At 45.3% G+C, this 22,713-nt stretch overlaps 6 protein-coding genes across 7 annotated transcripts; all 6 read right to left on the bottom strand.

The window, feature by feature from the left end:
- Nucleotides 1-110: 110 nt before the first annotated feature.
- Nucleotides 111-2,993, bottom strand: GL218_03272 (uncharacterized protein; the record flags this gene model as incomplete). Its single annotated transcript, XM_033579823.1, has 3 exons — nt 111-1,091; nt 1,307-1,792; nt 2,235-2,993. 3 exons carry the CDS (start codon nt 2,991-2,993, stop codon nt 111-113), a joined length of 2,226 nt encoding a protein of 741 aa, XP_033437410.1.
- A 1,604-nt stretch (nt 2,994-4,597) lies between these two features.
- On the bottom strand, nt 4,598-5,659 carry GL218_03273 (uncharacterized protein; the record flags this gene model as incomplete). Of its 2 annotated transcripts, none has more annotated exons than XM_033579825.1 (1): nt 4,598-5,659. In XM_033579825.1, one exon carries the CDS (start codon nt 5,657-5,659, stop codon nt 4,598-4,600), a length of 1,062 nt encoding a protein of 353 aa, XP_033437412.1. The 2 variants fall into 2 exon arrangements, with proteins under 2 accessions (XP_033437412.1, XP_033437411.1); XM_033579824.1 differs by having other exon boundaries at nt 4,598-5,092.
- A 2,480-nt stretch (nt 5,660-8,139) lies between these two features.
- On the bottom strand, nt 8,140-12,477 carry GL218_03274 (ATP-dependent bile acid permease; the record flags this gene model as incomplete). The annotated part of the gene is made up of 1 exon (XM_033579826.1): nt 8,140-12,477. The coding sequence occupies one exon, from the start codon at nt 12,475-12,477 to the stop codon at nt 8,140-8,142; it is 4,338 nt and encodes a 1,445-aa protein (XP_033437408.1).
- A 1,101-nt stretch (nt 12,478-13,578) lies between these two features.
- On the bottom strand, nt 13,579-14,907 carry GL218_03275 (Annexin A7; the record flags this gene model as incomplete). The annotated part of the gene is made up of 2 exons (XM_033579827.1): nt 13,579-13,866; nt 13,927-14,907. 2 exons carry the CDS (start codon nt 14,905-14,907, stop codon nt 13,579-13,581), a joined length of 1,269 nt encoding a protein of 422 aa, XP_033437409.1.
- Nucleotides 14,908-15,965: 1,058 nt separating this feature from the next.
- Nucleotides 15,966-16,376, bottom strand: GL218_03276 (uncharacterized protein; the record flags this gene model as incomplete). The annotated part of the gene is made up of 2 exons (XM_033579828.1): nt 15,966-16,062; nt 16,114-16,376. The coding sequence occupies 2 exons, from the start codon at nt 16,374-16,376 to the stop codon at nt 15,966-15,968; spliced, it is 360 nt and encodes a 119-aa protein (XP_033437406.1).
- Nucleotides 16,377-19,519: 3,143 nt separating this feature from the next.
- On the bottom strand, nt 19,520-20,513 carry GL218_03277 (putative dynactin arp1 p25 subunit protein; the record flags this gene model as incomplete). The annotated part of the gene is made up of 3 exons (XM_033579829.1): nt 19,520-19,627; nt 19,682-20,307; nt 20,372-20,513. 3 exons carry the CDS (start codon nt 20,511-20,513, stop codon nt 19,520-19,522), a joined length of 876 nt encoding a protein of 291 aa, XP_033436353.1.
- Between the last annotated feature and the right edge of the window lie 2,200 nt (nt 20,514-22,713).

The following is a 22,713-nucleotide window of genomic DNA, read 5'->3' on the forward strand; positions in this document are numbered from 1 at the left end:
GCTTCTTGATGAAATTGAAAAGCCTTCTCAAACTAGGTAATGGTGATACACCACCAATAACCTTTCATCCGTGTTCCAAACTTCGATTATCGCAAAGAGAGTCCGAGGCCCTATCCTGCTAGACCCTTCGAACTCGAAGGCGTATTGCTAGCTCTGCGAGGCGGTAGACTCGCGGGTATATCTTCGTCCGAGTCGGTATCCGAAGAATCTTCATCATTCACGGCTACGGGGGCTGAGGCTGAGCCGCTTCGTTGAGGGGTAGATCCTTCTATTGTGGTATCTGTCGGGGAAACCCCGGTTGATTGGGTACGATGAGGTGAGACTCGGTAACCTTTCTGCTGTAATGATGAAAAGCTGCTCTGTGCAGACGGCTTTTGCTGCTGCTGCTGCTCTGAAGAAGAGCTCAGTCGTGTAGGGTCAGTGGTGGTTGCTGTTGCGCTCGATCCGCCTAAACCAGCTGACATATCTGCTACAGGCATATGGTTACGCTTAGGTACGGGACCATTGCTGCTTAGAGGAGCCTGCGGATTTGGATAAGAAGGGCCGTCGTCAGTTCGTTGACGCTTCGCGCTCGGTGTACCCTCTGTCTGGCCAGGACTGCTATGCTTGAAGCCCATACGTTGACGCTCATTGTCGATCTCAGCCTTTGTTCGCCGGTTTCTAAGCCGGACGCCGTACTTCTTCCTGATAATACTCTGCTTAGTGCTGAAGCTATTCTGGAGACCCTCGACCTTGAATTTTCGCTGGGCCGGGTCTTCTATCGCTTCTGCTTCTTTGAAGCGAGCGGTATACGTGACTTCAGCATGCCTTAGTTCTTCTTCTAGTCTTTCTCGTGTAGCAGGATTCAAATGGGCATACGGCTCCTCTTCCTTGGGCAGAGATCTGGGAGTCGATACCGTCTGGTGATGTACAGGTGCCGTAATTAAAGGTGTGGCATGGAACATATGCTGAGTTCCTAGAGGATATGCTAGGACAGAGGCAGGCTGAACTGGACTGCTGTTGCCCGATTCGATAGGCGATCCAGCGTTCGCCGGTCCTTTAGGCGTTGCTGGCATAGTGCCATGCTCACCGCATACGCGATTAGCAACATGCTGTTATCCATATTAGCTATTTGTTTATTGTTGATAAGGTCAAGATAGACTATCTTACATATTGCTGACCAACTCTAGTAATGAAGCCAGCACCACAATACATGCATGAAAATGGAAATCCTTCCTTATTAGGAGGTTCTTTGGTACATACTTGCTTCTGAACATGCTATATTTGGGTTGGTATTGAACCTGCGAAGGAATTGATTAAGACTTACATATTCATAAGGCTGTGAATTATCAAACTTGCGCCAGCACAGAGGACACTGCAACACGTTGAGAGGAGGCAGGGGACCACGTGCTAATGCCTGTGACTGTGCCGGCATATTAGACTTAATATGCGATTTCGAGATAGGCGTACTTTGTATAGATTGAGGGGTTGGGTCGAAAGGTGCTGGATTGAATCTAGACCTGTTTTCTTTCTGCTCATCGAGTACGTCGCCATTCTCATAACCAAGACGCTCAGCGCGAGCGAGGGCGTTGATAAGAGAACGCGCGTCAATGGTCCTCAGTCGCTTCTCCAGCGCCTGATCTAAGAAGTAGTCGCTGGCCTTTTCGAGTACGTCATTGGCTACTTCATTCAGGTCAGCAGTTGAAAGGTGCGAGACAATCTCGTGCTTTGATTCGGACACCATTTTGGCACCGAAATCTTTAATAGACCGTCGAATTATAACTCCGTTGGAGTGATGAATAACAGCGTTCAACTAGTAGTATGTTAGTTAGTATCTGAAGTGTAGACTATCAAGCCGCGTATATAGAAATGTAAGCAAAGCCTGTTCTCGGGCTGAAGGCAAAAGTCCTAGGTGGTCTAAGGGACAGGGCGACGCAAGACAAACAAATGACAATGCGCTGTATGATATTGTGATTATGGATAGGTATGAAATCTGCGGGAGTGTAAAAGCCCTCTTAAGATCACTAAGAGCTCCAAGTAGCTGTAGATCTTGTGATGTAATCCCGGGGATGCGAAAACAATTGAATGCATTTTAGGAAGTGCAATGCGAGAAGGAGGTAATAGCTAACAAACAAAACGTGCTGGGAAGAATGAAATACTACTTGATAGTGATATGACAAGTAATATGAAAATAAAGAGGTTAAACAATAGGGCAGTGTAGTTGAAATATAGCTGAAAGAGGAATATACACTTACAAGGAACGCGTGGTGGAATTCTGAACCAAGTAGGCACTTCTCCCAATTATCGCGAATGACCCTTCTCACAGCAGCGGGAACAGATTGCTTCATAGCATGGGTAAGGCGAGATAAGTCATCGGCAAACTTCGGGTTCTCGAGATGGTGTTCTCTTCGAGGAGACGGGAAGCCTTGGGCAGCAGAGATGTTTGGTGGCTGCGGGTTGCTTCCCTGTCGCGAATAGGTGCGGGGCGGATCTACGATGGAAAACTTATGCGACGATCCTGCAGAAGGCTGGCGCTGCAAAGGTTGACGCGGTTGCGAATGCGGATGCGGCTGCGAAGGTGTATATATTACCATTGGTTTGAGTGGTTTTGCGGCTATGGGTGGTAGGGTCGAAGTAGGGCCTGGAGGTGGTGCCGATGCACTTGCTGCTACTGCTGCCACTGCTCGGGCCGCCAATACTGGGGTTGCAGTCGCGGTCGGGGACCCGGCTGCCGGTTGAACCGGTGTTGTTGAACCGGAAGACCCTCTTGCCGAAGGCGTCGGTGCCGAACTGTTAGCTGCATCCCCATTAAGTCCATTGATACTGCGGGGGAGACCGTTTGGGTAATGCGTCACATTGTTAACGGACTGGTTACCTGGCGACGGAGTTTGCACCTGTACCGGTGATAGACTAGATGCGGGGGGCGCTACAGCCGTTGCGGCCGGTGCCGCCGAAACTGCCGGTGCCGCCGGCGCCGGCCCCGGGGTCGGAGTCGGAGTCGGTTGTGCTTCCATAATAGCCGTGTAGTTAGACTGCTAACATTAAAATGTGGATGATTCCTCAAAGGGTCCACGTGCCACCTTTGTATAAGATTGGTGGTAAATGGGTAATGTTGTACTAAGAGGCTTTGTTTGTTAGATGCGCGCACTGTAGGGTTTTGTTTTCTTCTTTCCCTTTTTTTTAACCCTATAATGAGCGACTGGCTGCACCTGTTCTGGTTTTTGTCCGCCTAAAGATCCTCTTTTGCCTATTGCTTATTATTGGTGCCTGGTAAAAGCAAATTAGCGCATGTATTCATCTGACCGCATGATATGTTACTACCTATATCTAGGTTACTTACTTAAGAAGGTACTGTCCCTGGGTCCCTGGGGGAAAAGAGTCTAACAGGCACCTTTTTTAAACAGCATTTAAACGTACCAACACCAACAGGAATTGAATTTAATAAACGAACAACAAACGGACAAAATAAAGAGGATGTCCGAGACTATTAAAGTCTTTTTAACTTGTGGACCCACATAATCTACATTATTAGTAGCTGATTTTACCTCCGATTAGTGCTAATTAAATAAGGAAAGTGGATGTACTTAATATTTGAGCAACTTATAAATGGCCCACGCTTAAAGAGCAAGCTCGCCCATGATTGGCTTGTATTCCTTCCTGCTACGCGGAAGGTGTGACATTGGCCCTTTTTAACATGGGAAGCCCCAAATGTCTTAACCCGGATGAATCAATAAGGTTCCAGTACAATCCGCGCTCTTTTTTAAGTACCTGAGGGTATCCTTTCTTCTTCGCGACCGAAAAGCTTATTAAGTACATTAAGTACATTAGGTACATACTTCATGTAAGTAATACTTGGGTATATTAGGTTAAGTTAGGTACTGTACCTCAAGTAGACAATTTTTGATTTATTAATATAACCCTCAATCATTGCGTGACATCTCCTCTACTGCTATGTACGTAAGGTATATTTCATATGTACCGGAGTACGCTCCGAACTTATAATTTATAGATACCTAAGGTAATGTTTCGATTTCCATATAAGTAAGTGTTCATATCTAACTGCGGTGCGATGCATTACAAAACAAACCTGTACGTCTTTCATAAGAGGATAATTTGTTAGGTCTCGGGAAATAGTGTAAGACAGCAGAGAACTAAACTATGTAGACGCTAGGATTAGGATTAGATCTTTTTATTGAACAGGCTATCTTATCCCATCCGAGATAAGCTTGGAAGAAATTATCTAGTTACACGATCATATAAACCGGTTTAGGGCTTACTAAAGATACTAAAGAGGGCTAATAAGATACAAAGTGCTCATATATCATTTTCATATATCGGTCCAGTTTAGGCTGTTTACAAAAATTCAATTGATAAATGAACAATGCATCTAGGTACCTAACGAGGGATATTATTAAATTTATTGGAAAGGGGAGATTAAATAACGATTATATGACTGGTCAATTAAATTTTTATTTAGTTTAGTTCATCCAAAACGCGGCCCGCGATCCTGCAGAAATTCCCGATTCCCGATTCCCGTCTTCGCTGTGACACACAGCACAAAGTCAGGTCATCTTGCTATTCAAGTCTCCTTATTAGGAGGTACCTAGTCTCAATTTATTCAGTTTCCCGGGACTTTGAATTCGTACTGCTCCCCGCGATCAAGATAAACAACTCGCTTATTCCACCCTTCCTCGTCAACTTTCTTCTTAAAATCCGATAGAGGCGACAAGAAGACATTATAGTCATCGTAATGAATTGGGATGGTCACGTCCGGGTTCATGAGCTGCATCAACTTCAATCCTTGCTCGGCATCCATCGTCACCATTAAAAGGGGTATTGACGGGCTCGGAATTGTCGTACCGCCTAAATGCACCAACATGAGGTCAATCTTCTCGTTCTTAAGCCGCTTCGGAATTTCCTTTAGTTCATCTACAAATAACGTGTCTCCCGAGATATAGATGCGGTAACCCGTGTCGATAGAGCCCGAGTCGCCTCCGGTAGGGGCCGTAAAGCTATAACCAAGCTCGATAAGCCATCCGTTCGTTGGCGGCACGGCTTTGATGAGGTCATTGACCATAGCAAGCGGTCCCGGAGGCACGTGTTTCCCGGGCATCCCCGTTACCTTAATCACTGGTACCTTGCCGTACCCACCCGCGTGAGACGGGTCTTTGCGGTCAATGTGGAGTATCATGCTCTCGAAGAAACCTAGATCGTGCACAGACTGGAACGGATCTCCCTTGGTCTCGCCTGAGAGGCATTCCTTAGCATGTGGAGTCGTTATAATATTGAATGTCCTGCTCAGCGATTTTTCAACGAGCTGGTCAAAGTGATCCTCATGGTAATGAGACAGTAGGATACAGTCGATTGCTGGTAGCTCATGTAAATCTACCGCCGGGTTTGTCTTCCGCTGAGCGGTCACCCCTGGACCCAAATGCACGTGGTCGCCAGCATGTAAGAAGTTGGGGTCAGTAAGGATTCGAAGTCCTTGCCACTCGATTATCGTTGTTGCTGTACCGATAAAGTATACACTTGCATCTTCGTTATTATTAGACCCTTGAGGGTCGGTGTGAACCTTTTTCACCGGTAATTTCGTGGTGTCTTCTTCATTAGGGGTCGTTTGATCTTTGAGCAAGGGTTGTCTTTTCAACGGATCAAGATGGAGGTGACGCATCGAAGTCATCTTGAACCACGTAATTTTATTGATCAATTACTTTAAAGCATTGTCTAATTAATCAATACGATACTCTGAGAATAAGCCAACTATTCTATAGGTGAACCTCTATCATGACGTGGACCTTCACATGGGATGATGTAATACATCTTTCAATCGTCACGAACTTCTTATACGTACTAGCGACTTACCTATTAAATTTAACGTACTAATTTGTCCCCTAACGTTTAATTATTAAGTTTATAACTATATGAAATAGGTATGAAGTAGTTTAGGTATACTTTTTAGTTAATGTTAATTATGAGAAACCTGGCAAGTCGCATTCCAATGTCTAGCATATGTTATTCTCGACCATCGGTTTCCGGTTATGGGATCGGGCAAATCACATTTAAATTATGGGTACGGATGTTATATTAAGTGCACAAGGAAATTTTAATGTCTGAGAATTCTCATCATACTTTATAAACGCAACACAAGTGTCATTAACTATGGGCTATCCTCGCGAGACTGCCAACTTTAAGCAAGCTAGCCAGAACTTTGCATATATAGGTCACTAGTAGTTCCTATGAAGTTGTTTTTACTTCAAACATACTAGAAAGAAACCTGCCTAAGTGGAAGCCAAACTTCTTAAACCCCTTGGACAAATCCTCAAAAACACGAGCTTCAGATCTCACGTCCTTCCTCCTATTATCCCTAAAGCATCAAAGGGTATCTGTGCTGGAATTGCGGGGCTACACCAAACAAATAAAACCAGAGAGAACAGGCCATAATCTGCCAAAAGTTACACGCGTACCTTGTCCTCATCATCGACGCAAATCCTATTTAGGTTCACTCCTACTTCTGATCTTTCCTCTTTGGGCTTTCTGGTTGAAACTCCTCGAATGTAGGCGAGACCATCCTCTCGGCATCTTTCGATGTCTGCTCCGAAGCCTGACTAAATGATAGGCTCGGCAGGGGCGGTAGTACGATGCGTCTCTTCGCAATATGTTGGTCGTTCGAGAGTTCTTTAGTGAACTTGGTGCTTCCTTCAGTGCCGGTGAAGCTCTCGGGTACGCGCTTGGGCTTGTCGTCGGTTTCGTCAGAAGAATCATCGCTCTCGATGACAATTGGGTTGCTGCTGCTACCCTTGTTAGTAGTGACCCCCACTGAGTTATGGATCTGAGGAATAAGACGAGGCTGAGGTCCGCTCTCCTAGAATAGATCTCTCATTTTCTGTGGGTCTTTATTGAGTCTCTCGGCCATGACTATTAGCTTGTCATCAATACGATCAGCCCAGCGATCGTAAGCGGATATACCCAGTTGCTTGTGGCGATGGGTTGGCAGTGGATTTCCCGAGTGTGCAAATCCCCAGAAGAACTCGACTATCTTTGCCGCCATACGTGGTCGGTCTTTTTCCAACTCCTTCCTCTCATATTCGGTATCCGGATGGTTCTGTTCATTAACACAGTCTTGGTGATAGACGGGTGACACGCGAGTACTGAGTAAGTAATTGATTATGAGAGCTCGTTCTTGCGCGAGATCGGCTATCTGCTTCAATATCTCATCATCCGGGAGAGAAGCGAACTCTGGGCGTAGGCGGGTACTTTTGAACTGCTCCAAGTCATCCTTCTCGCGGCTCAACTCAAAAGAACAGATGAACTCATCTATATTACGTATACAGATGTTGTGGATGGTTGGTCCCAGGGCACGTCCTGTGGGATATGACCAATTGAAAGTTGATACTTCATTGAACTTTGACTTGAGCTTAGTGAGGTCAGGAGTTACGGTAAAAGGCAGAGCACACCCCCGTATAGGCGTACCCTGTTCGGCGCAATTGGCGAGTAGTGGATAGTCACTAGCCATGGTTGATCTGATCGCTCTCTTTGAAGAGAACTTGGTTTAATTAACTTGCTAGTAGATCATGTAGAAGAGACGATGAATATCATCAACGATGGAAAGGGTCTAGTTTATATAAGAAGCATATTTAATAACTACCAGAATTAATACTAGTGAAGATGTTCAATTTCTTTGGGAAGGTGATGCTGTCACGAACGATAAACAAACGCACTGACGGAGTTCCGGTTTCTCTAGAGAAGTTACGTAGTTCGGAAGGTACTACTTACATCTTATGAGTCTCCGGCCTTTGATAAGTCTCTCCGGGTCAGTGCGCTACGGCAATGACAGACAAATGCTCCTTGTAGGAAACAGCGTTGTCACATGTATGTAATAGAGTACCTACCTCCTTAGGATGTACATAAGAGGGATGTGACTTCTTTTATTTCATTTATCATTTTTCAGGTCTATCGTACCTGACACTCAATCCAACACTTGACTGATCTATCTGATAGCTCTTTCCTAGTGAGGTACATAATGTACCTAACCTAAAGTAATATCCAATCTGCTGTATTATTGTACCCAAGTAACATGCCCCTTTAACACCAAACATCAATTATATGTACACGTACATAATGTACCTGATATATAAAGTACCTCTTAAGCACGTAAACCTCCTATCTTGTACTGCCAGCTGGTCCTGCTTCGACCACTCTACCGGCATCTAATCTAATAAAATAATCGGCATCTTTGACCGCTTCTAATCTATGAGCAATCGTAATGACAGTACTATCCTTTAATTCCGCCAAAAGGACATCTTGGATTGCGAGGGCCGTCTTCTTATCAATCGACGCAGTTGCCTCATCCAAGATGATAATAGGGCTCTTTCTAAGAATGGCCCGTCCGATACCCACGAGCTGACGTTGGCCCTGACTAAGGTTCTTCCCTCCAACATCAATGATTGAATCTAGAGACCATTCCGGCCCTAGAACACGTAGTAACGCCTCCTTGCGTTCATCATCTGAGTGTTGCTCTAATGGATCTAAGTTCTCTCGAATCGTGCCTGGGAATAGTACGGGGTCCTGCGCTACGAAACTGATTCGTTGGCGCCATGTATGTACGTCAACTTTAGAGATATCCTGGTCGCCAACACGGATCTGCCCCTTTTCGGGGTGCATCGTTGCCAGAAGGGCGAGTGCTAGTGTAGATTTACCGGATCCCGTTCGGCCTAAAACTGCGCAGGTCGACCCACTGGGAATTGTAAAAGAGACATCAACTAATGAAGGCTCAAGATGAGGTGCGTACTTAAGCGTCACCGAATCAAACGTGATGCTGTCTTGATACGAAGGCCAATACGCAGGGGGCTTGACATCTCCATTGGGCTCCTCTTCTAGATCCAAAAGCTCAGCAACTCTCTCCACGGATACGAAATCCATCTGAAGTTGACCATACGTCTTACACAGAACATGAGTAGCTTCGACCAGCTGGGCAGCACTCGTGAGCACGAAAGCTGTTAAGCCGGGGGATAGTCCTTGCGCCAAGGCTAGTATCGTTAGAGTAAATATAGAGAAAGCGGATAGCAGATCATATCGGAGTTGGAGCCATGTTTGTAAGCTCCAGTAGAAATGGTCCATTTTCTGAAACATGTCGGTAGCAACGATGTTACGGTTCTGGAAGTCTGACTGTGCCCTAAAAGCTCGAATCGTAGCTAGACCGTCGACAAGAATACCAAAATTTGACATTAGCGGACTGAGGGTTACCATTTCCAGCCGGCGCAGACTCTGTGAGGTCGGCAAGAACCGCATGAAAATAGCAATAAACCAGGCTGTCATCCCAAGTGCGACAGCAAAAAATATTGGCGTCGTTAGAGCGATAACGACTAGGGAACTTAGCCATGTTAGAGACCAAAGAGCAAAATTCTGAAGTGGATATATGACACCGCCATCCAGCATTCCAATATCAGAAGTTAAGCGGTTCATCAAACGTCCAACTGGAGTGACATCGTAGAATCGGAACGTCGCACGGCTTACTCGATCAACGACCTTGCCGAACAAGTTCCTCGATGCCCTATATAGGATAATGGTAAGACCACATTGGGTCAAGACATACAATATGGTCATAAGTAGTCCAAGGACGGCATACCACGCAAGCCATGGCCTGACATCGTCCTCAGGGCTTGGTAGCCCGTCGAAGATATGGTCTGCCATATCAGAGAGGCCTATAGAGGACTGTGCCTTAATTCTTTCGTAAGCTTCGCCCCATGCCTTGAGGAACCAGTAATTAAACACGCGGGCGAACCGGAAAAGTGAGAAAATCCCAATAACCGCCAGCCACCATGTCACGCCACCTGCTTTGATATATATCCAATAAACTTTGGCAACTACACCGCCTGATGCTCGAGTCTCGTCTTCGATGAATTTGTCTGGAATTGCAGCATTTGCTAGCTCTTCGGTGACTACTTTGGCTTCTTCCTCGGTAGCGACGTCGTGAGTTTGCGATGGCATATCAACTTCTCTAGGATACTCATCTGGGTCAAGGATGCGAGCTTTGCCATCCACAATTTCGACTACTTGATCTGCGAGCGATAGACATAGGTCGACCCGATGCGTAACCAGTACAACTTTGCGGTCGTTCAAAAGGGACCCGCGGAATAGTTTTCGGACAATAGACTGAGCTGTTTGATGGTCGAGTGCAGCGAGAGGGTCGTCAAGTAGTAAGATTCGGGATTGACAGTACACAGCTCTTGCTAGCGCCACCCTTGCCTTCTGACCCCCCGAAAGGCCGATGCCATTTTCTCCAATATTTGATTTATCTCCATGGGTGAAATTGGCCAAGTCAGGCATAAGCTCACACGCATCCAGGACTTCGTTATATCTCGTTCTGTCCAGAGGGAAATTGAAAAGGATATTATCTCGAATGCTCATGTTCTGGAGCCACGGAGATTGGGCGCAATATCCTACCATTTCGTTGGGCAAAGTAGAATCACCCTTGGCCTGATTAAGCTCACCCAGGATAGCATCAAGTAGTGCGGTTTTTCCAGCACCCACCTTGCCATAAATAAGAGTGAGGCCTGTAGGGAAGCGTAAGTTTAGATCTTCGAGAACCAATTTGCCATTGGTCGGCCACACAAAGGATGCATCTCGAAACTCGATCTCGGTGTTGATGTCGTTATAGTCACCCTCTTCTTTGTCTGGTTCATTCATAAATGTCTCTAAACGCCCTATCGCTATGGATGCGTTCAAAAGGACTGTTATTAAGTTGGGCAGTTCTTTCAAGCTAGACTCTAGCATCGTGAAGAGCTGAAGAGCAGGGAAGGCCACATCGACTGGTAGAGGGCGCCCTGCAATATAGGTTACTGCAAAGAAAGTGAACACTGGGAAAAGGGCACTGGCAGCAAGGTTAGAAGCACCGACCCCAATGGTCCATAAGCTGGTGATAATCTTCAAGTGTAGTTCCTTCGCCCGTGCTTGCATGACGTTTCCTAGCCACTTAGACTGCCAATCATACCATCGGAGGGGTCTAATAGCCTCGACAAATTGCGTAGTTGCTTGAAGCCTGACATCGGTCGCAACTCTTCGAGTCTTCTCGACTTTGATTAGTGAACGAACACAAGCTGCGTTCAGGATTTGGAGAACCACTGCCCAGGCCAACCCAAGAAGACAAGGCCATCCCAGCAGTTGCCAGATGAGAACCAGTGAGAAAATCAGCTGCAACGGTTTCGTGATGAGGTTCGGGAATTCCCAAAATCGCTGGGCTATCTCATATACATCGTTCCTCATCAAATTGAGGATCTTGCCCATAGTCGCCGGTTGCTCTGGTTTAGTCTTGGCTTTGCCTTGATCCTTAGCTCTGCGAAGTCTCAGGAACTCAAGAAGACGAGCTAATCGCGTCTTCTTGGGCTTCCTACCAAGCAGCGACGTCTCCTCTCCCGGCTCAATGTTATCGTCAACGCCATCCTCAATACCATTCTTTTGAGGAGCCTCAACCAGATCTGTGCGAAGCCCAAATGATTTACGCGCCAACGTTTTAGCATAAACCGCTGTTAGTAGCTCTCCCCGCGACCGTTCATATGCGCGCCGACTATACCAAAGAAGAAAAACGCCCGACTGACATGCGACGAGACGGACTAGCAAGATAGCTAACGCGTAGAAGAAAGACTCATCTCTATGGGTGAGGCCTTTCTCGATAGATTGTAGCAAGCGCTGGAGAAGAGCCGGGTTTGAAAGATTAGCCGCTGTTTCTATAAGTCCCAAAAATGTGATGATAATCAAATCCAACCCGTTTGCTTTAACCAAACGGTTTATTATAGAACCCTTAAGATCTCGAAATAATAGATGTAACCTTTCATGCTGAAAGTCATATGGTAGTAACCAGACATCTTCGTCATCCAATCTATTTTTATACCCCCGAGAGATCAGCGGAGACAACCACGAGACAGTCATGAATTGCCATAAGCTCAAATTATCCTCGGGGCTGCGAAGCTGGGAAGTAGGAGGATAATGAGAATTTGCGATACCCGTTGGATCTAGGTCTGGGTCTCGCATGGGCATTGACATGATTAGAAATAGAGCGGCGAACGCCACACCGACAGAGGCGACATGGATAATGTTCACCCGCTCCGTCTCACCGTACCACGACACAAGTGATATTAGACCACACACGACGGTGGTAGTAAATAGAATTAGTAAAGATTTCGGCGTCTTCTTGGGACGGCTCGCAGCCGTAATGAATAGAGCTACAACCCATGGTGCTAGCTCCAAGATCCTGGTGGTGTTAAATGGCGGTGATATAGCGGTCAAAATAGCCAAAGCAAGTCCGACTGTAGATAAAGCCAATAGGAAGAAATTCCAAAAATTCCAAGATCTCGTACGGATACCAGGCAAGAGTGCCTCTTCTTTAGCAAAGGGACGGGTCCATTGAGGACCTTTAGAAAATAGACCGCGGGCGGTATATAACAGAAAACAGCAACCGGCAATTGCCGCCTGCGCGATCGAGGTTCGCCACACGATGTCCATGGAGGTTAAGTCTTGGCGTTTATCCAAGGGAGTGTGAGAAGCGAAAAGGAAAGAATGATTTGTCTCTGCAAAAGACGCAAAGAATTCATATTGACTCGTATATAATATACTCATTGCGAGGGACGGGAGCAAGGTGCAGGTGCTTGTGCTTGAACTTGAGCTTGGGCTTGAGCCGCCGTATCCATAATTCAAAGGCGAACGGCCCCCGCGACTCTAAAAGCGGGAGATCGTCAGCAAGGCGGAGTTTTATTAGTAATAAGAAGGCCAATGAGATCCGAGTTACCCCTTCGCAAAACGCAAAAAAGAAAAAAAGGTTACTGGTTGGTTGGTTGGTTGGTTGGTTGGTCGGTCTTCTATAGAAGTCTACCTAGGTATATACGTACATCGCTGTTTTGATAGGGATGATTTCAAGGACCCGAACTTAGGCTTAATAGGTTAGTTGCAGATTCGTCTGTAGCACAAGAGATCTAAGCGGGAGGTGGAAGCTTATTGTAAGCTATAATAAAAGCTTAATAGAGCTATGAAACAGCTATTAAAGCTAGCTTTTGGAGTGCTATTACGGTCGGTTAATTCAAAGCTTTGTGGGGGGGAAATAAACAACCAAGCAATAAAGTTCAGTTGAAGTATTAACGATGCAGCGCCACATTGGCCGAGGCCGAGGTATAGGCGCTTCCAGATTCGGTTCCTTGCAGGTGAAAGCAGCTGTACATTGTGGGGTTTAAATGTAGCATATTCCTTTGCGGGCGCGGGCAGATAGGATTGCACCATCCTCAACCGATATTGTGTCTTACTCTACATTAGCATTAAATATCTGCATAGAAGTTAAAGTTATAGACGATTAAATAGATTAGTTAAATGTATAGATTCTCAACAATCACGTATAAATAGTCATAGCGCTTGGAACAGACTAATAATTGATCGAAAACAGACGATCATGTCTCGCTTATAGCGACATTACAATCGTTACTCATACAACAAGAGCATAGTAGGATAACATCAACGGAATGGTATAAAGTCGTACAAGACATCCCCGACATGACACTGAGTAACGCCAACCTATGAAGACGAAAGTACCTAAGGAAAGGCCCCCTTAACGTGCATTCAGACCGGCTCCCCAAGACAGCCTAGCATAAGCCTCTCGTAATCTCCGCTCGTTTCGCCTTTAATGCGGCCGGCAAGACTTCGACGATACCGTTGCTGATATGCGCCCTTGACATTTGCCATCATCTGCTTGTCCCAGTGGTATCGGACTACTCTCGAGACTAGTAGATGGTCCTTCGTACCTAAACCTGCCATTGCGTCCTCGAGTAAAGCAGCTGCATGCATATATTTGTCGATGGCATTCCGCAGCTGATATAGTAAAGCCTCCTCCATATGCCCACTAAACTCCTACGAAAAGGTCAGCATTTATAATTCGGTGTGGCTTACACATTGGGTAGTCAAACTTACCTTTCTTATAACATCCTCTAAGCGTCGTCTGAACTTTTGCTCGTAGGCGTGATTAATAGCCCGTATTTGATTATCGTTTCTCGTAGATAGTATCGAGCACACCATCATTTCATCCGTACCGACTTTACCCTCTGTGGCGCGATATAATTCCATGACATCCTGATCGATAGCTTGGGGGATGACCGGAGCACTGTCTTCGGCCCTGTTTGCGCCTAGTACGATCATGAAATGTCTTTCGGTTTTCATGCTGAGATCTCCTTTCACGTCGCTCTCTAGTGACCGGCGAAATGTTTGTTGGTACATACTCTTGATGGCATTCATATCCGCATTACTGCGACTTAGCAAGACGTCGTTGAGGATCTTTTCCTTCGTCCCAGGCCCATCCATTGCTGAATGCAAGAGATGTACATCGTGGAGTAAAGGTCCTCTGACAACCGCGATTAGTCCTGTCTCGAACCATCCTCTCGTCTCTGATGTTATATCCTTTTCGAGCGTGCGGCTGAAATTCCGGAAGTAAGTTGCTTTGATAGCCTCAATCTGTATAGGATCTTTGGAGGATAGAACACGAATTAACGTCTTCTCGTCTGTGCCGAAACCTTTCATTGCGCCCCTTAGTGCCCGCGCGTCAGGAGTTGCATCCCATTGAATTTGTGGGAGTGGCCCATATCCTAGACTGTGAGGTGTAGGCGGTCCTACGGGTGCTGGGGGGTAAGGCTGGCCATACGGGGCTTGCGCAGGGGGGTATTGGCCTTGGGGATATTGATTATATCCTTGAGGAGGTTGAGGAGGACCAGGAGGGGGCCCGTATTGATTATAACCCTGAGGGGGGCCAGGAGGAGGGGGAGGTTGATAATAACCTTGAGGAGGTTGATTGTACCCTTGAGGAGGAGGTGGTGGTGCCGACCATTGGCTCGGAGGAGGATACTGACCCGGAGGAGGGTATTGACCGGGATAACCCGGTTGGCCATAAGGGTACGACATGCTCAGAGTTCGCCTATCACTCGGTATCTGATCGAAAATATTTCTTAATAGGATATATAATCAAGGTCTATAACTAGTTGTTATTCAGGAACTTTGTGGGTGTTTGATGTTGAAGATGTACAGAATTTGAAAATGTAGTTCAAAAGCGGAGTAGACGAAGGGAGGAGGAATGAAGTAATACAGGTTGCTAAGCGATAAATATATAGATTAATACTAGTAACTACCTCGGGTACATAGTAATGACTATTTATTTTAGATTGCTACCTAGAACTTGCGCCTCATACGTTACTGAGGCAGTGAATGATAGCTTCCGGGTAGATTTTCGATAGATGTCGTAATAGGGCCAGCTTCAATAAAGAAACTGCCTTCTATTAAAGTAAACCTCAACTAGTTTCGTGGCGGAGGCGGAGTCCACGCGTATAAGTGAAGTACCATTCAGCGCTGATATATGCTATTAGGTACACGTTTGTGGCTTGGTACATCTTGGCTAGCTTAGGCATAGGTACCTGAGGTCATCCTGACACGCAACTTGCAATTTTGAAGTAGTACTAATTATTAAAAATCGTACTTAGATATAAGTTTAATGTTCCAATTAACCGAAACTAAGCCTAGCCACAATCCGAATTCAAATTCACACTTGCCTTACCAATCGTTCATTTTTACTAGCACCTTCCATCTGTTAAGATGTATGCAGTACATAGCGCCAAGCCAAAGGCGCGGAAGCTTTTGCCACAAACCGCAAGCATTTAAATCCTAGCCACAATTTAGACGGCACATTTAACCCGAAATAAGCAAATCAAAAAAAAAAAAAAAAAGATAAATGACGTAGGGTGCAACTTTTATATTGATAGTCTAATAGTGATACAAACGAGCGAATAGAATAATAAATAATATGCGCCAGTAAACACCATTATGTATGCATCATACCGGTTTTTCTTCCTCCTCTATATATCTCACTTCCCCAAATGACAAGCAACTTCAATGCGAAACCTTCACCAAGTAGTCCTCATGACCCCACGAAATGCGGAATCAGTGCTACTTAAGATAGGTTCATTAACTTAAGAGTGGCGGCAGGTGATGCTGCCAACAACGACGGTGTTGGTAGAGAGACGACCGGGGTTGTTGACATCGAAGGTCTTAGCGGCAGTGTCGGAGCTAGATTATGTTAATTAACTAATGATTGATTATTGTAACTAGACAACTTACCCATCTGTGTTCTTGTGAGGCTGGCAAACGACAGTGTTGATATCGACTAGAGAAGCGCCGATGAGGTAGAGGCTCGAAACCTCCTTAAGCTCTTCGCCCGTGAAGGGAACATCGAAGCCGACTGAGATAGTCTTGTTCACGAGACCGTTGCCGGCACCACCGTGAGAAGACTCAACGTTGATCTTGGCGAAGGGACGCTGAACCTGAGCAGCGGCTAGGCCAGTGAAGGCAATAGCAGAGGCGAAGATGGCGGAGAACTGCATTTTGAATGTTGGAAGGGGTTGACTAAAGTCGATATTAAGATTATGAGAGTTGTTTGGTGAGTTTGTTAAATTGTAGTTTGCTTTGAAGATTGCGTTGTCGATGTGTTGATTTAAGATTCGACTTTGCAGGACTTAACTACTGACTTTATAGAAAGTTGTCGTCGACTCCTTTAACCATCATCTCCATTATTAGACTCGCGGACCGCTCTTACGGTAAGCGCTAATACGTGCGTCGATCATCACCCTTAGTATTCCCCGGAGGCTGATGTTGGCAGGACGCGGCACAGACAGATCAGCGCTCAGCCGCCATTCGCTCTACGTCGGGGTGCATATTCAAACACGAGATTGGGTATCGGTATGTGTTACCATGGGCAAGATTTCATTAGATCCACTGGAAAGAGTATACGACGCGTAAGAGGTGTCAATAATCTATTTGCGGTGAGTACGGTACGGCCACAAATTTATAAGACACTGGCCGTATTGTGGACTGAGCTGAGTGTGGCGCAAATGTCGGCTTCGTTTAAAAGTCCAATCAGAATTCCTTTGATCCGGCCCCCTTAACTTCGGGCGGTAGATTTTGTTGAGTGCCGTTGTCTTGTCCCGTATCCGGGTCCGGTTCAACTAAAGTAGGAAGCACGATCATGGAGACCCTAGAAAGGATCTTCGTGATCGAAATGCATGTAACGATATGCTGGCAAGCTGAATGGACCTAAACATTTTCTTCCAATTACATGGCTGCTCTTAGTTGAGTTAACCGGGAGTGCACTAATACACTGCCGATCCGATCTCTCCTGAAATTGAGGCAACTGAGTGCGAATATACGGGGCTGACGGGGCAAGACAGCTGTGTCGATCAACGAGCCCTACCCCATGAAGACATATACCTTTTTTTTTCTAATTATCCTCATGTTAAGCATTACTTCCCCAATACTAGCTTTGAGGCCTTTACTCGAACATATGCCCTATGTATCTCTATCATCATGAGTAGTACACTACGCTTTAGAGCTTTGAAAAGAACATGACAATCTTCGATACTAGTAACTTACTTTCTCCGCTAGAAAAAACTCTCCGCATGGAATCGGAGTAATTTGAACCTTGTCGGAAACTTTTCATACTCTAATCCATACGATAGGTCCCTATACCATTACAAATTCGAATATAACCAATAGCCTATCTGATTTATAGCATTATATCCATGCACAGGGATGGTTCCGGTTCGTCCGAACCAGTCAAGAGTTCTTTATTGTAGTCTGCGTTGTTCAGAGGGTTGAATGCATACTTCAGGCTCTGCCTAGATCTGATCTTGATTGCGTAACACCGCTTAGATTCGACTAGATATTGGTTAATTCAGATCGACGTACATCCAGCTGCTGCCGCGTAATACTTCCGTGCTTCTTAAATCTCGACAACAAGCGGTGACTAAGGAGATGCATTACATAGAACTTGGTCGGCGAACTAAGTCGCCTCGACCAACTCATTCGGGGACCATAATAATAGCTTCTACCAGTCTATCTACACCGATACTCTAACTTTCTAGTAAGATCTATATTGCAATTTCAAGTCAAGCTGTATTCTGTGAATTTCTATCCATGCGTTGGTCACTAAGAATAAGGTGTGGATTATTTGTATATAGGCGAGTCAACTTGTTCACTTGTCTAACCTAGTAGATTAGAGGGTAAAATATATAGCATAGTAACAAGAAAAGGGGTTTAAGGTGAAGAATGCCGGAAATCATGGACGAGTCAGAATGGAAAGGGAAGAAATAAACGTAGACGAGAAAGAGGCATCTCTGGATACGACGTATATGAATTAATCCTTGGACAATATGGCTATTCGAAACGTGGTGAGCTTTACGAAGAATGTTACGTTACTATAACTATGGCGATCGGCCCTATGAGCGGACTTAATGACATAGAATGGTTCCTAAAGCGGCAGAAAGTATCACAAAAATTGATGAAATATATAATGAACACTCTCCACTAGACTGAAACGATATTTGATGTATTATACAAGACGATCAACTCCAATAGCCTTCTATACCTAGCTGCGTAATCACCTTCGTCATTGGTTCGAAAGCTCGGCCCAGGAACGTCAGTTTCGGTCTAAAGTAAGTAACAACCTTGAATCATAAGACCTTGCAGTTCAAGGGAAGAATATGTTGTCATTAGATTCTAGAGTGACTAGTGTAGGGCTCTGCAAAGAGAATACACCAATACAATAGTTAGCACTTGCAAAACTTAGACATGCACATGTGTATGCAGGTTTACTCTTTACTGGAGCATTATCTCGATAACTACTTTTAAGTCAACAATATAATTTATTCATTGATTTTATTTGTGTTCATATCGATCATCGAACTAGTTATCAACCTATCACTCGTAGAGAGAGGGTTGAGTCATGTTGAATAGGAGTAGCAGCAATAAGGGATATCCTGGCCCACGCAAGACCAGGCACATCTATGTCAGCGGTAATCTATATAGCAGATAATGACAACCCTTATTGTAGGCCAATACGGTTCCTCTTCCCTCCTGTAAAAAGCTGCCACGGCTTGCTGTAGTTTTTCTGAGACTCGAAATACATCTCACTTATGGTGTTGAGCGAAAGGATTTCTGCTAGGACGTCGGAAATGGTAAATTTACATGTCCGTAATACTAAACATATGGAAGAGTAAGTAGAGAGAAGAGGAAGAAGGAGAGGGAATCAAAGAGAAAAGTGTGGAGGTGAGCTGCACGAGTTGGTTGGTTAAATTTTTGGTAGGGAATAGGTCATAAAGGAAGGTTCCAAGGTGATATATCCTGATTATTTTATTCTCAATTGCCGTAAGATCTGGGGCGCCTTCCATATGTAGTAAGTACCTAGTTAATACCTTCGGCTTTATCCATAAGCTACCTTATTCATCAGGCCTGTCCATAACTTAGATGCAAAGTGCTCTAACCCCTATCTGAGTACCCCAACTCGACATAGATCTCTTGAGAGTAGATGGTCTGTCTTTTAGCATTTAATAGTATTGATAGAGATAAGATTGCGAATGTATAGATTCTTGATTAAGTAGTGCAATATGTATTAAGTATGTGAGTATCTGGCTACTTCATTATATCGTACACACATAGGCGTACAGCGCACCATGACTCTGAAAAGCCACATCTACTGCGCAACGGCATACAAAGCACCAAGCGCCAGCGCGCCGTAGAAGCCAACAGCACTGTCGTAGAAGGAGTTGGCAGCATTGCCAGCTACGGCAACTCCAGATGACTGTTTCTCAGTTAGCTGGAAGTCTTTTATTTAGATTAAGGGGGAAAGACTGACGGTGGGTGCTGTTCCATTTCCGTTTCCGCTGCTGATACCCGTGGCAGCGTTTGTGGTTGCTTTTGCCTCGGAAGCGCTCGTTGCTGATTCGGACTCGGTGACTGTGACGGTGTGGCGCTCGGAAGAAGAGGAAGAGGCGGTTGTCGATTCGGTTGGGGTTATTTCTTGAGTGCTGGAACTATCAGTGGGTGTTTCTGTCGAGGACTCGGTAGTAGTTGGTGCTTCCGTAGGAGCCTCGGTGGGAGCTTCGGTAGGAGTCTCAGTAGGAGACTCAGTGGGAGTCTCGGTAGGTGTATAAGTAGGAGTATCAGTAGGAGTCTCGGTAGGAGTCGGTTCCTCAGTCTCAGAGGTCTCGGTCGCGGATGTAGTAGGTGAAGGAGACTCCGATGCACTTGTCGCACCGGAAGACCCGGCGGGAACCGCCGGCCCCACGTCGGGCTGTTCACCGGAGAGAGGTGATGTTGATAGACCGCATGAACTTGCGCTCTTCGTTAGGGTATTTCCGTAGTACTGCCAGATATCCTCGTTGTCGGGTCCGGCGCACTGCAAGCAGGCCTTGTAGTCGGTTAGGAAGATGTCATCATGGCATACATCCTTACTGCTTCTTCCTTGGATGATCGCTTGGCCTAGATTGAAGAACATTAGTGTCAATTCATCCGTTCTAGTAGGCATTAAAGATGTGATGCTTACCGCAATTATCGTGACAGTTGTAAGATGGAGATCCTGGGTCCTGACGCTTGAGCAGACGAGCAAAGAACAGTAGCTCGTCCGTCGAGGTGGAGGCCGCAGTAGCAGCAAGGATTGTTCCGAAAGTCCAGCGAGCTACAATCATCTTGGTAGCTATATGTCCAAAAGAACGAGCGTGATTATACTAGAACGAATGGCTTATTTAGAAGTATCTGGCTATATGAGGAAGTCGATGTGGAAACAAATAAATTCAAAGTGAAGGGTGACAGCTGATCCTACCGTCTTATAGCTGGCATGCTTCTTGGACATAAGTAAGCTTAAAAGAAGACAACCGGGGAAATGCATGCAAACATTCAGCTAAGGCAAGGGGTTTTCACCGAACGTAGGCTAGGATCCGTGGACGAATGGTATGAAAGTAGCCGATGCTCGGAGATTGAATTATAGGTATTCCAAGTAGGATTAAGTTGCTACTTTGAGTAGTTCGGCCTGTTTTGATAATTGCTTCCGTAAAAGAATCCATATTCCGGCTATAAACTTGGCATAATACTAGGCCTGGTACATAGACTTCCCAAGCGAAGGTTTTCCGAGGCATGATGACCTATACATTAATATTGCATGTGTCATCCCATGTGCTAGAATAACCTTTACCTTAGGATGGATAATTAGGTTAACTGTCGAACCGAGGATTAATATTCGACCTTAATTCATTTTCATCCATCTATGACAACTCTAGCTTACAACCAAGACAGACTAATTCTATAATATCGGCCGAGTCTTTGATATCATCACTCGACGTCCCCATATTACGGAATCGTCGGGTCATGAGATTTTTCCTCCGTCGTCTACTACTAAACCTCTTTGGAACCCATTACGAGAATAATGAAGTTCTGGACCCGTATTGGACGTCCGATCTGATTAGATTGATAAGATTAGATGGAGTGCCACACCCTGTTGGGTCTTCTCCGCTATGGAGTCGGATCCGTTGCAACCCAAGAACAAACTAGCAAGGATTGAACAAGGGGATCTTCTCTTAGCGCCATCAGATAAACAAATAAGCTAGAAAGAATAAACGGTGAAGTGAAGTTCTACAACTTTGAAGTTTCTGTCTTGTGTCCTAATTAGCCTTTTATATAATACTTCTGAGATAGGTGTACAATATGATGTTATATACGTAGATCTTATACTCTAAGTATAAGCTAGATTTATACTATCATGCATTCAGATTTCACTGCGGCCGTATATGCCCGTGCTAACTAGGTATCTAAGGTTGCGGCGTTACCTTCCACGCTTCGATTCGAGTTTTCGTTACGCGAGTGACCTGATTTTAAGGGCTCGGCTGCAGGAGAGCCGGGGTGACTTGCGATCTGAATATTGGTAAGAAATCATACCACCAATACAATCTAGCCACTCAAGTCCGTCCTGTCAGAGTGTCAATCTGCAGGTCTGATTCGTTTATTTTCTCCTAGTCTCATACTATCCATACTTACGCTAGCTATATTGATGAACCCGTCCCCACATGGTCTAGGCGACCATTAAAAGATGGTGATGGCGAGAGAGGTGGTCTTGGTTTACTACGTTACTAGCCGTGGGATATCCTGTCACTTGTTACTCGGCAAGCAAATTTAGCTGGCACTCACGATGTCTATGCGATGATTCTGAAATAGTTGCTACTGGAACTATTATCTAGTATACGATATACATCACGATCCTCAAAGCTACGACCTATATGTTGACATTCTTGAAGTATTTCAATGAGCGAAGCAAGGGATGCGTGTTGTTAATCTAGGGAATTGGTCTGCCTTAGGGCAAGTAACGAAGAGAGGTGATGGGTAGATTCGGCAACTAGAGAGTTCCAATATCCATATACATGTTTCTAGATACGGCATAGGCAGTCCAACGGTCCTAAACGGCGTGGAGTTAAGTCACCTACTATTTACCTTGGAGGAAAATAAATGAGTCTTTGTGAGACCTTCCTAACCTAGACGGTAGCCTTCATACTACCAATTACTCTGCCGTCATCGGATCATCGCTCTTCCTATATCTTTACATCTCGCAGGGGACGTACTATGTATAAGTCTTCGGTAACCGCCTACGGTGCTTGCTCGGCCAATTAGATCCCAAGAGACCGGCTTGTCCCACTCTTTGGAGCGTGGAATCGTCGAGTGTTAGCTCGATCGTAACCAGGGCCTAAAGCTGGCTAGGCCTATTGTATCACATCCCGACCTGACATGTTAGTTTCTCGTACGAACTAATTTGTACTCGAGTATTGTTACGAGGAAGTCTTATAGCAGACATAGATGCTGAAAGTACGTCGATAAATCCGAGATGCCTATTCTTCACTAGCT

Source organism: Daldinia childiae, assembly GCF_008694065.1.
Source record: "Daldinia childiae strain JS-1345 chromosome Unknown Scaffold3, whole genome shotgun sequence".
Lineage (NCBI taxonomy): Eukaryota > Fungi > Ascomycota > Sordariomycetes > Xylariales > Hypoxylaceae > Daldinia > Daldinia childiae.